The sequence below is a fragment of the Phalacrocorax carbo genome, chromosome 1 (genome assembly GCF_963921805.1).
Source record: "Phalacrocorax carbo chromosome 1, bPhaCar2.1, whole genome shotgun sequence".
NCBI classification, from domain to species: Eukaryota; Metazoa; Chordata; class Aves; order Suliformes; family Phalacrocoracidae; genus Phalacrocorax; species Phalacrocorax carbo.
In genome coordinates, this window is record NC_087513.1 from 145,235,339 (window position 1) to 145,248,783 (window position 13,445).

The 13,445-nt window shown below is 42.4% G+C and overlaps 1 protein-coding gene across 1 annotated transcript in view; it reads left to right on the top strand.

The window, feature by feature from the left end:
* The window catches only part of ATP10A (ATPase phospholipid transporting 10A (putative)), a 119,479-nt gene that overhangs the window by 45,077 nt on the left and 60,957 nt on the right, over positions 1-13,445 (top strand). Inside the window, exon 2 of the mRNA XM_064438397.1 lies at positions 1,945-2,149. Coding sequence (XP_064294467.1) covers positions 1,945-2,149 — 205 coding nt within the window. The remainder of the gene's footprint in view (positions 1-1,944; positions 2,150-13,445) is intronic.

The following is a 13,445-nucleotide window of genomic DNA, read 5'->3' on the forward strand; positions in this document are numbered from 1 at the left end:
TGTGCATTGTACATGCATTTGAACATCACCCAGTTTCACCACTAAATTAAAAAGGATGAAGAGCAACGGCCACGTGTGGAGGGATTTGGAGTTACAGATTGCATGGCTAACAAACCCTTCAGATCTGTGGTGCAGTGATTTGTTCTACGTTATAGCATACTGGGTTTCAAGCAATTCATACTCATTAGCAGGAAAAGTTAAATGTTGGTTTCGGCCTCAGTAGGAAGGGAATGGGTAATACCAGCAGCTAATATGTAAATTACTTTCCCTTGTTAGACTATTGTGTTTTACACATGGCTGTTATTAATCCTTGTCAGGCTTTATCAAAATAGAAATCGTAGTCATAATTTTAATTCCTCCCTTTATAAACTGGATGTTAGGAAAGGACAACAAAGAAATTCTGGGAGGTAAAAGCCGATCTGATACATCATTGTTGTGCTACCTGGCATGTTATTGTTCAGGATTTAGTCTAAATACACGAATAAAAGCCAATTAAGTTACTAATTCCTGTAACACCAGCAAAGGCATTACAGGGATGAATTAGGCATGGCATGTTACTCCAAAGTAACAACACTGGCAGGGCTTGCATGTTTCCACTTGGTTACAAATCTATTCACGTTGCTACTGGAAGTGATGTATTTTAAAATAATATACTTCAAAGAACATAAAATAGCTGCCACCACCCCCTACCCCATCAGAATCCCATTCTGCCAGCTGAAGTACCGTCACAGGAGACAGACTGTGGTGACAGTGACAGTACCAGCGCTGACAGCCATCTCGGAGCTCACACGGCAAAAGGCCACCTGACAGCTTAGAAAAGTGTCAGAATAGCAGCTTCTGATTTTCAGGAGGTATTTTACCAAGTTAATATTGTGGCTGTTTTAAAATTAATTTCTTTCAAAAACACAGCAGAAGAAAGCAATTTACAGAAATGCCAAGAAAGCACGTAAGTATGTGCGTGTCCTGAAACGAAAACCTTGAATTTTAGCTAGAATTAATTAAGCAATCTCCTGTTCCTTTTTTCTCTTGCTCTCAAGAAAAAGTAAAAAAAAAAAAAAAACAAAAAAAAAAGTAAACTAGCATGACCTTTAAAACTAGAGAGATTTAGTGTCTGTATCTAAATGAACAACACATCAGTGTTTCAGGTGGGTCAGTCTTCAAATTGACAAAGAAACTATACTCCAGAATAAAAAGTACAGAGTAACTAAACAGAAATTAGCTATGTAACAGATGGTGCTATGGCTAGAATGGAGATACTGCAGAAATATTTAAAAGAAATGGCAGTGCCCTTTCCCAGTAGACCAGTTGGGACTGCGTTTTACCACATGACATGTCCTTGTGGTTCTAGGTTTAGTGATAAGTTGTGGAAATTCCTTTCTGTTACAAATTTTTGGCTCCTATGTCCCAATATCGCGTGCAGCCCCATACAAAGTTTGTCCCTGTTGGAAAGAGGGAACAAGGGGAAGCTGAGAGTGCATCGGGGCGGGGGGTGTGTGTGTGATGGAGCACGTTCAGGAACTGTGCCAAGCAGGTGTCCTGTGCCCAAGCCCGCTCTCAGTTTCTCTGTTGCCATGAGAGTGTGCGAGTCCTTTTCACCTGATACATTCAGCGACCTGCTCCCCTTCGTGGGGTCAGACGGATGGCTCAGAGCATGGAGGGAGGGAAAGGAGAGTATGTGAATCTCCTGCTTACCCCGCTTAGCCAGGTCTAGTATCCATATGTCCTCTGGGCCTTAAAATTGTGTCTTGGGAGCTTAGACCTGGTTCTGAGTTAGTGGGAGGTGGCTGCCTGGCAGTCTGCATTGCTTTTTCCTGGTGTAACTTGAGGGTACCTGAGGACCTTCCAAAGGCACTGTGATCCTGTTAGAAATAAAACCAGATCTTATCGGAGGCACCCCAGGCTGTGTAGTTTTTTTATATATGTAAATGTCTTTTCTTTTTCCAGAAATGAGAAGAAATATATAAGCAGATACTGGAAAGAAGTGGAAGTTGGAGACTTCGTGCAGCTTCGCTGTAATGAAATTATACCTGCTGACATACTGCTGCTCTCCTCAAGTGATCCCGATGGGCTGTGCCATATAGAAACAGCTAATCTGGATGGCGAAACTAACTTAAAACAAAGACAGGTGGTGAGGAGGTTCTTGGAGCTGGTAAGTCACCATTCCTAACTCTCATTTAAGATAAGAATTTGTTTCAGGTAAGTAAACGATTCACCAATCCACTCCACACCAGCTAAATCTGCTTGTTCTAGTAGTCCTAATGAATTACTGTTATGGTTGTCATTAAAATACTAGCACTTGCCAACAGCTGTCCTCATCATAGTATCAGAAGTTTTACCATAATTTTTCCCTGAATTTGAATAGGAATTATTTGGGGCAATTGTGTGTGGTTGGAAAATGTTGGGAGATTTTAATGGATTCTATTGTAGCTTGACTTTTGAAAACACAATTTAACTGCCCAGTAAGAAGATATTTAAATATAAACAACTACTTTTCCTGCCTGCAAACCAGATCAGTTTCAATTAGGAGTTTTGCCTGAAACTCCCCATTGCAGAATATCCCTCCAGCACTTGGAGCATTAAAAGCTTGTAAGATTTAAAGGGATAGCATACATGCATTCTGGAAGTGTCTGTGCTGAAAAAGTGTTTTACTGCTGTCTCACTGTGCTTATCTCTCCCCAACAGCACTATTTTGAAACAAAATGAAATGCAAAACAAAATCCATATCAGTTACTGTCAGCAGAATTAGAGGAAATTACCTGAAGTTTTACTTGCTTTAATAATCTTGTTGAAATAATGTTTATTTGTATGCCCTCTTCTCCCGTCCCTCTTGCCAGCTAACCACAGTTTCCTGTATTCTGTCAGAAAGAAAAAAAAATTATTTTCTAGAACTCAGCTACATCTTTTTTCATAGTAGCTCTTCTCATTTGAAAGATTTTGCAAACAATGGGAGCTGCTGCCCTTACCATTGTCATCAAAGGTAACTACAGCAGCTTATAGTTGTACTGAGGTAGCTCAGCATTAATGAAGTTGCAATCCAGCCAGCAGGATAAAAATCAATGTGCCTTCCAAATAATTCTTTATGGTAGATAGAGCCTTTCTCTGAATAGCTTGTAAAAATGTGAGATAAAGACTTGTTTAATCATCAGTGATTTCCACATAGAATTTAGACATGACATGGCAGCTACTGCCACGGCAAGAAGTTTAATCAGCTACAGGCCAAATGTTTCAAAAACTCTGATTGTTTCAAAGCAGCTAATTGAATTGCATCTCAAACGTCCCATCCTGTTCCCACTGAGAGGAAATTTCTCCCACTGGGTAGAGCTCCAGGGAGGTACTCAGATGATGTGTCCCAATCCTCTGCCAGCATAGACTTCCTACGTGACCTCAGGCATGTTATGTAGGATGAAAACTAGAGATTGCATATAGGTTAGTAAATACAGGGATGCTTTTGTATTTGGGCGTGCAGTTATAAGTTAAGGGCATGTCCTAGCTCTATCTCAAAGAAAGACCTGGGAAGGCACCAGTTCTTCCACTCATCTACAGCAGATGGTTGGATTTCTCTGATCCAACACCATCTGACACACAGCAGGAGGTGTTGGTAAACACAGTGAAAGGAATTGATGTGTCCAAGTACAGATCATCACAAGACTGGCTTTCAAGAGCCTTGCTGCTCGCTGGAGGCCCTTATACTGCATCAGGATCCCCGGCTTCCTGGTGGCAGAGTCATGGTTCAGCACTAGGAATGTGTTTCCTGGAAGCTGGCAGGCCTGAGAGGCGACCTGCTGACCCTACAGACTGTCCTGCTCCTGGGAGCTGTGACGCCTAGATGTGTGTGTGCCTGAGCAATCAGCTGTGGATCACCCTTCTGTCTTTAACCAGCGAATACATGCATGCATTAATACAGCAGGAAAACCAGAGGGAGTACCCCTGCAATCTCGTGTTTGGCATACTTGCTAAGGTTTAAATTACTGATTGAAACCAGGCAGCTAAAGACTTCAAGCCTGGGTTTTGTATAGTTTGGCAAAACCTGTAACCTTTAGACTGTTGCGTGGAAGTGAGCAGCAGTGCCGTTTCCTCCTCAAACAGGTTATCAGAGACTGAAGTGGGCCCTGTTAGGGAATAAAGCTGAGGAAACAGTGCCTACCTAGGGAAGCAAAGCTAGGTTTATGTGCCATGCACCTCAGCACATCAGGGTATACGTGGCATAGCTTGCTGATTTCCCATAGGAAATCAGTTACCATATTGATACTTAGAGTCAGCTTTGTAGACACCTAACACGCTTTGCATTTCCAGACTATCCTCCTTCCGTGTTGTAGTTCATTGTGTTATAAGACAATTACAGAACTTTTCTATCTCAGAAGTGTGCTCCAAAATACGTGGATAGATAATTTTTTTTAAATAAATTTTAGATCACAAGATGCCTAGCTACAATAGCAGTGAGGTCCATAGTAAATTGTCGGGGTTAAACTGGGGTCAATGACAGAAAGCTTATTCATTCCAATGAAAACAGGGCTGGGCCCCAAAAAGTCAAGTATTGAAAGCTTGTAAGAAGACCACATGTGACTACCTCCCTCTCTTAAAATAGCTGAAAAAGCAGGAAATGTCCAAGCCTTGGTTCCTGCATCAACTAAGTTGTAGGCAAAGTGCACACCTGCAAGTACCGAATCCTCAGCAGCTGCAGCATCACAGAGCCTCTCTGTAACAGCATCCATAAGTTATCCAGCAGAATACTTGCCATTGTCATTAAAGTCCTGGCCAAAGCCTGTCTGAGCACGCTGTTAACTCATGCAGTGGCATTAGCATCCTCACCCCATACTAGTAGGGATAAGCTCTTAGTGGTTCTTGAAGGTGTTGCCCTGCTGAGAGACAATCAGCAATGGGATAGCGGCAGCTGACTGGGAAATGTGGGATAAATACTAGGCCCACAGCCAAGTAGCATGGAATAGCAAGGTGATGCCCATTTTTTGGAGTGCAGTTCAGTTCCTGTCTGGTTATGTCTTAAGTTGCCCCAACTGGAGAGAGCTTATTGTTAGATCTCATAAAATACTTTGGAAGACCAACATTTTCTTTCACCAAATGCTGACCATTCTTTCACCAAACCTCAGAGAAGTTAATTCCCAAATCTTTGACAGGACCTGCATCCCAACCTGTTCATGCATTGGACAAGAATGCTTTTACATTTTTATATCACCATTGTACTCAGCAGAACAACTCTCAGTTATGTTTATAGCTGTTTGGTTCTGTGTCATTCTGCAGTCCTGTTGTTCAAGCAGGAAAACAAACAAATAGATTATGTAGTCCTGACCCTCTCTTTCCCACACTGCTAAACTCTTCCCCCACCCGCCTTACAGAATGACATGTCTGGTCATGTGGTTTATCATAGGACAAGAAACACAGATTTTTTGGAAGCTTCTTCTTAAAATATCAGCTGTCTATAGCTGCCTTTGAATAATGTCTCTGTAGCAGTATCTTGAGCATTTTAAAGAAGCTGTGTTACAAAGCTTGGCCTTTCTGTGTTCCTTAGATGAACTAACTGATAGCTTCCAGGCACGTGCCTGTGAAGCAGGTCGATGAAGGATAGCTATTTCTATACCCATCACTCCGCTGGGCATGGGAAAGGAGTGGGGGTGGAGGTAGGAACAGTTGTTTTACGCCACTTTTATGCTTTCCTGATTCTGTCCCTGCCCTGTGCCCACCCATGCAATTTACAGTCCCACAGGTCTGTGACGAGCTGCTTGCAACACAGAGCCTCTTTGCCAGCTTGGAGTCGCTGAAGTGGGGTGTGTGCTGGGCAGTCCTCTCGCAACCGCAGCACTCTCTCCAAATGCCCTCTCCAGAGGCCAGCAAGCCCCGCGATGTTAGTTCAGTACAGCTGTCTTCTGGAAGGGCAGCCATCCTGCCAGCATGCTCTGAAGGATCTTTGTGTGTCTCTCTTCAGCATTAAGAGCATGAAAGGTCCATAGCCTCAGAGAGTAAAACGTCTTACAGTTTCCCCCTTCCAAACCCTTGTTCAGGAAAGCACCATTGTGATCTCTTTTTAGCCTGACTCTTGAAGTAGCAATAAGCAATTATAGAAGATGTTCTCTATCCTTGTCTCCAGTGCTTTGCAGGCATTATTTTACTCTAAACATATGCTCAGAAGACCCAAGATCAGCATTTGTGGGCATGGACTGGATCCCTCTGCTTGTGAATTCCAAGAAACTGTTTTCTTTTATAGTGCAAGTGACCAGAAATTTTGCTTATTTTAGTGCTGCTTTGATTTGTCTGAGTAATTTATAGTAGACTGGGAACATACTGCTTGTTAGCTTTGCGTGTTTGTTAACGAATGTGATCTGTCTGACACAAACCTGTACTTTCTGTACTTGATTCTGCACCCTATCGATACACAAGCTGTGAGAAAGAGTCGCCTCTGAAGATACCAGTTTGAATATATACCTTGTTGTTGTACACTCAAAATAGTCAAGAAAAAAAATCAATGAGTGAGTAGGTTAAAAAAGAGAAAAGGAAACAGGAGATTTTTTTTAAGGCCTTGACATCTTTTCCTCCAAGACTTTAAATACTATGGTCTTGTTATCCAGCTACTACAGTGACAGGGTGTGCTAGAAATGTTTAAAATAGTCAGAAATGTACTTCTGCATGCTCCGTCTTTAAAGCCAAAGGACAGTGGACTGTCTTCACACTGAAACACAGATCAGATCCATGTGTGCAGCATGACACACTGGTGAGAGCAGCTAGGAGAAAGCACTGTGCGAAATCCCACTGCGAGTGATCTAACAGTGTTAGCAGTGACCAGTAAGCAACTCTTGGAAAAAAGTGAGTGTTTCTTGGTATTTCACCAGTTTCCTTCTAATTTCTAACCCACCCTCACTGCTGCCTAGTCACAGCAGCCATTTCTGGTGCACTAGATCTAATAGGAGACCCAGTAGGCAGGAGGAATCAATGTGTTTTCTGTGCTACTCTGCAGGCTGCCGTGCCACCACACCCTCCGCAGTTGCTTATGGAATGTTTTCCGTCCATCTGAGACGCCGTGTCAGCCGCTCTTCAGAGTGGATAAGCAGATACAGCTTGGGCTGTAAGAGCTCAAAACTCCCTTTCAGGTTTCATAAACTTGATTTAGGATATTTTGATAGTATGAATCTAGACTCATGAAAAACATTTACATTTTCTTGCTGCCTTGTAGTATGAAACAAACAAAATACTCCACTGTTTTTACTCAGTGTGCCTTTTAACAAAATCCACAAAGACGCACTGTGGATTCTGGGGCAGCTTATGGTTTATTAACCGCTGGCCATGTCCTGGATGTTTATGTGGAAAGCTTCAGTTCAGCTGAAAGCTAAGCTAAATCTAGCAGCTGCCATCCCCTGTGAGAAGGTGCGTGTATCTCTCTGAGGGCTGGTGGGGATGGGTTTTTTTGCCTCTCATTTTCTCCTAAGAGTAGACCTTTGTTCAAAACAAGCTTGTACTAGCATGATTAAACAGGTTTAGATAAGCCTTGCAGATGACTTTGTGGCTGCTTATTTACTTTGTCTAAAAAGCACATCTGAATTTGGTGTCTGCCTGTTTGGGAGGGTTCATTTGCATGCAGACTAGCACCAAAATAACTCGTCAGTCTGATTTCCTCACAAGTCAGTATGTGAACTCTTCTGGAATATGTATATACTCAGAGCCTATGCTTACTGAAGGCACGTTTGCTCATCTTTCCCAGCCTGGAAGCTGGGCTGAATTGACAGATCCAGCTTTCATTCCAGCCCTACCTGTTTTTCCACAGTGCTGGAAGCATACTGAGTACAGCTGGACTTAGAGGAACCGTCCCACAGCTCCCTGTTCCAAGCATGAAGCCCTTTATACCATCTCTTTCTCTCTGTGTGAGTCCTAGGCAGAAACTGGTCCAGAAGAGAAGGCTGTTTTTCTAGAAGGGCTATACTGTAAGCCTGACTGTTGTTGGCTGCAGGCTGCTCTATGTATGAGGTGCTCTGGGAAGGGCAACTCCTGCTAATTGCATGAAAACACAGGGCAGCCATGGTATCTCAGTGTAGATGTTCCTTTTGCATTCAGATTTTCTCCATCTGCATTGGTTATACTAGCCCAGTTTGACAGAACAGCTGAAGTTAAACCAGCACAACTCCCAGGCAGACTCGTTTTCAACTCATCTGCATCTGCTGGTATGAGCTTCTTATCCCAAAGTGTCTGATTGAGTCTTCTAAAGCAGAACATGAATAGGCATAGCTATACTCTCCCTGTCACTCCTTGTCCCACTAATACCCTCTGGCTATCATCCACCTGAAGTTAGTGGGAATAGTACACTATTATAATCAAGTCAACGTGAACTAATCAGCATATTCAGTGTTGTTTAGACTGTAAGTACCTTGACAGGGTAGAATCAGGCCACAAAAACAGTGAATATCTCTCTGTCATCTTGTGGGGGTTAACGCTTGTGCCTTTCTTTTTTGCAGTATTTTGAGGAGGTCCACAAAGCTAGGAGAAGTGGCTCCAAAATTCCAGATATGCACATGTTAAAACAGCAGTTTAGGGCTCCATCCCACACGTTGCCAAAATTAGATTTCCCTGAGGGAAAAGAGAGTTAAAAAAAATAAGCAAACTTGCAGAAGAAAACAATGTTTTCCCCTATGCACTACTAGAATGTTATAGTCAAAACTATTTTTTTTAGTTTTACCTTTAGCTGAAGATTTAGTGAAACAAGCCTTTTAAGAAGGCTTGTGTTTGTCTGCAAAATGCGAGCGTGTCACGCCCTGCAAAGACCTTTGTTTGAGGTCATGCTTTGAATGTTCAGTAGGTTTCCTTGATGAGGCTTGAAAAGTTCTACACCTATACTATTTTATATTTTTTTGGGGTAGTGCCATGTTCAGAGATGACTTGTGTGGAAACTGTGGACATGTCTAGTTAAAGAGGAAGCAACTACTGTCTCTCTAATAGAGAAACGGACATATAGCAGCTGCAGGCAGAACAGCCTGGTGCAGAGCAGGACCAAGGCGGTGCTTTGGCAAACTCTTGTGTGAGCTAAAAGACCTAAAGGAACTCACCCTACCATTTTACTGTGGCATTTAGTCAGCAGTCTCACATTGGGAGGTATGGGGAAATAAAAAACTCAAGAATGATGGTTCACTTCCTCCTTGGTCAGCTTTAAGCAAGGTTATCGTCTCTTTCTAGTTTCTATTGTGCAGGTGTGCAGGCTGCAAGTTTGACTGCTGAGAGAGAGTTTCATTAGAGGGACAAAGAATTTGAATAACTGTAAGAATAAAATCTTGGTTATCTTAATCTAAGCATTGGAAGTAGGGGAAAAGTCCAGTTCTGAAGAGTGCTGAGTACTTGACTTTTACCATTGACGTTGCTGTTTGGTTTTGTGTTTAAATATAGGTTCAAGGGGCTAAATTGATGAATCTAAGTTTTAATGTCTTGGCTGTGAAGGACCTCCCATCCCTAGGGTAATCCTTCCAGCACTGGTGGAACAGTGGTAAAGCCTTGTAAGGAAATGTATTATGCCAGTGCTTGTGCTGCATCTGACCTCTAGAGAGGTGGGACATTTCATTCTCTGTATCGATAGTTCAGCATCTCTTTGTCTGCTATTTCTCTGAAAAAGGATTAGCAAACAAGAGAGCATTTCAGGTCTGTAGAGAAAATAAAATGCTATACCGCTTCCTGTTATAGAGAAGTAAACATTTATATTTAAAGCAAGTTAAGAGATGTTCCAAATTTTTTTTGTCATGACTTTTCTGATCTCCTTGCCTAATTCAGTTTTACTGAATAAAAGTTTATTTCTGGAACTGTTTATTCCTTAGCCATACTTTGGCCTGTCAGATGGGAACAGGAAATATCTGGAATATCTGTTCTCAGAAATTAGATTTTGTAATATAATGCTGAAAACTCCTGATTTTGGGGCCAGGATTTTTGAGCTAGAAACACAACATGCTACCTACACACTTGTGTCTGATGCCACCACTCAGTTGGCAGTATCAGTGGTTAGGAAAGGAAGGAAGGACCTTCTTTCCCAGGGCAGGCAGGTTCACAGTATTAAGCCACGTGTAACCCCAGCAATGATGGTATGGTCTCACTTTCCTTTGGAAGCGCTGAGGTGGAGGAGTCTACTTTTCCGCCAGAAAAGGCAGAGCAACAGAATGAGGAACTCATTCATACAGGAACTCCTGTATTTATCTCAGCATCCAGGATGTGAACACTCATCCCACTTCTCTTTTCTCCACCTGCTACCCTCCAAGTCTTTTACACATTTTACTACTGATAAGGTCACAGAGGCCAGTAGAAATTTGCATTAAAATGTTATTTATGTGGGAAGTGGCTGGCCATATGTCTCAAAACTGTTATTTCAATAAACTCATTAAAATTTTCATTCATCGGTTACACTCAGGTTCATACTTTCAAGCTCTGCTATGACTCTGTGATGGTCAGATACTTTACATATGTATTTCTGCTTGTGAGAGAGAAAGCCATAATTAGGTAGCTAGGTACGTGACTGGAGATTAGATTAGGTAGCTACGTGGCTGGAGAAGATACTGTTCACACAGAACTATGGTGCTTATACTTCCATTTGGTTTTGAATTGAAAACGTCAGTAGTGCATGGAGATTTATAGACAGCAGTGCTAATACACTAATTCAGCTTTCTTAAAGATGCAGTAATGAACTGTTTTACATCAAAGCAGAAAACACTTAGCCTTTCGGCTTCTAAGAGGAAAAGAATTTGATGTTTAATATACAACATGGTTAGAAAGCACGTACAAGTTATAATGAGCATTTACCAGCCTTTACTTAACCTTTCCAAGCTTGTTTGTTTATTATATTTTTGGCTTGCCTTAAATAAATACCAGATTCAAACATATCCCAGATGGCTAAGTATACTCATATACCTGTAAAGCTTTGTGGCAAGTATGTGTTAGATTACAAGGATCTGACTTACAGGCTGCTGCAGTGTAACAGGAAGAGATAAAAAAAGCTTCCTCCTGCTATTAACTACATGGAGGTGGGTCACATCAGCTATTGAGCAACAAAAAGCAAATGGAATTTCTTCTGCCGCTCCACAAGAAGCTGTTTCAGCAATCTTTGATTAATGCTGCAGAACAAATAACTGATAATGACATGGAAGAAAAATGACACAAACTGTTTTATTCAGTGATGTTCTCTCTGATGGTCTTATTCATGACATTTGTTCCCATTGGCTGCGCTTCCACATCTCACATTTATTGAATGCTTATAATAATGAGTATTTGCGTAAGAATCACAGTGCTTTGGACTGGAAGAGACTTTTAAAGATCACCTATTCCAACCACCCTGCTGTTGGCAGGAATGTCTTTTGATAGATCAGGTTGCTCCAGCCTGACTTTGAACACTTCACTGACTGGACATCCACAGCTTCTCTGGGCAACCTGTTCCAGTGTCTCACCACCCTCACAGTAAAAAATTAATCCTTATATCCAATCTAAATCTAACCTTCTTTCAGTTTAAAACTGTTGCCCCTTGTCCTGTCACTGCAGGCCATGGTAAAAAGGCGCTCTCCATCTTTCTTATAAGCCCTCTTTATATATTGAAAGGCTGCAATAAGGTCTCCCCAGAGCTTTCTCTTCTCCGGGCTGAACCACAACTCTGTCAACCGTTCTTCACAGGAGAAGTGTTCCAGCTCTTGGATCATTTTCGTGGCCCTCCTCTGGACTCACTCCAACAGCCCATGTCTTTCTTGTACCAGGGACCCCAGAACTGGACAAAGTACTCCAGGTGGAGTCTCACCAGAGTGGAGTAGAGGCTCAACCTGCTGGCCATGCTTCTTGTTATGCTGTCCAGGATATGACTGGCTTTATGAGCTAGAAGCACATATTCCCGGCACATATCCATTTTTTCATCCACCAGTATCCCGAAGTCCTTCTCTGTAGGGCTGCTCACAGTCCATTCATCCCCCAGCCTGTTCTGATACTGGGGATGGCCCTGACCCAGGCACAGGACCTTGCACCTGGCCTTGTTGAATTTCATCAAGTTCACGTGAGTCCACTCCTCAAGCCTCTCAAGGTACCTCTGGATCCCATCCTTCAAGCGTATCAACTGTGCCACTCAGCTTGGTGTTGTCTGCACACTTGCTGAGGGTACAATTGATCCTACTGTGTTTGTCTTTGATGAAGATATTAAATAGTATTGGTCCCAGTACAGACCCTTGAGGGATACCACTTGTTACTGGATATTGAGCCATTGACTGTAACTCTTTGGACATGGCCATCCAGCTGATTCCTTATCCATCTAATAGTCCATCCGTCAAACCCATATCTCTCCTATTTAGTGTAAAGAATGTTGTGGAGAAATATATCAAAGGCCTTGCAGAAGTCCAAGTGGATGACATCTGCCTATAGGAGAAGCTAGCTGGTGAGGGAAGCCAGTACAAGAGTAGTAGACTAGGCTGTTCTTCTGTGCTCTGATTTATGTTTTAATTCCGCACTTAATTAAGCAATTTATTTTCATAAGTTCTATGCAACCATCTGGTGTCTGAAAAGAATCACCTTTGAATCGCTAGAGTTTTTGAAAAGGTGTTTTTCACTTTATTCCTGTATTCTTTAGCATGTTGATGGAAAAGGATCTTGTTCAGTAAAATAGATGAGAATAGACAGACCAGAGAGCGAAGTTCTTACCCAGTGTTCTGCAGCCATCCCAACTTCCCCCATCTGCCATGCATGCCAACCACAGCCCTGCTGCCCTCAGATTTACTGTTAATCTTTGCAGCCACCCCTCAACCCTGTCTGCAGGGATATGAGGGAAATACAGAAACAGCTGAGATTCCAAGCAGAGAAGATGCCCTCTGAACACCGCGTTTGCCTTAGGAGCATTAGTAGCACAGGCGTGTGATGGTGGATGTTGATACAAGATACAATTCCAAGTGAAGACAGCGTGCAGCTGTCCAGCTTGGGGAGTTTTTACATGGTTATATACCCTTCTTCCACTGGAGACGCTCAGGGAAAGGCTGACAAACCTGTGATAGTGATGATATGAATGCTGCCCTGTAGTACTTGCTATAAAAGGTCTCTTTTCATTAGGATTGTGTCTTTCCCTCTGTGCTCTACTGCAGCTGGCAGGGACTGGAGTCTCTCGGTTCCTTGGGTGGTTGCTGTATGTTACAACCTAGGAACTTTTCTTAAAAATAATGCCTTGCAAGGTAAAGCTTCTTTTATGAAGATTCCCTGTCTTCAGGGTGAGATGGACAGTCAGGCTTTAGTGTGTTTAACTGTCTCCTGACGCTACAGCTGCTACTGTTAGGTTTTACCCTTCATAAGGAAAACTCTTCATTACCAGCCACTGTCTCCTGTCAGGATCTTGGTGTTCTCATTTTTACTTGAGACATGATGTAAGAGAGGTGCTTGGCATTTCCCTCTTCTTGTTGAAGGGTCTTAGTCCTTCCCATTTCCATTTTTTCTGGCAGAACTTCATCCCACAAGAAGTC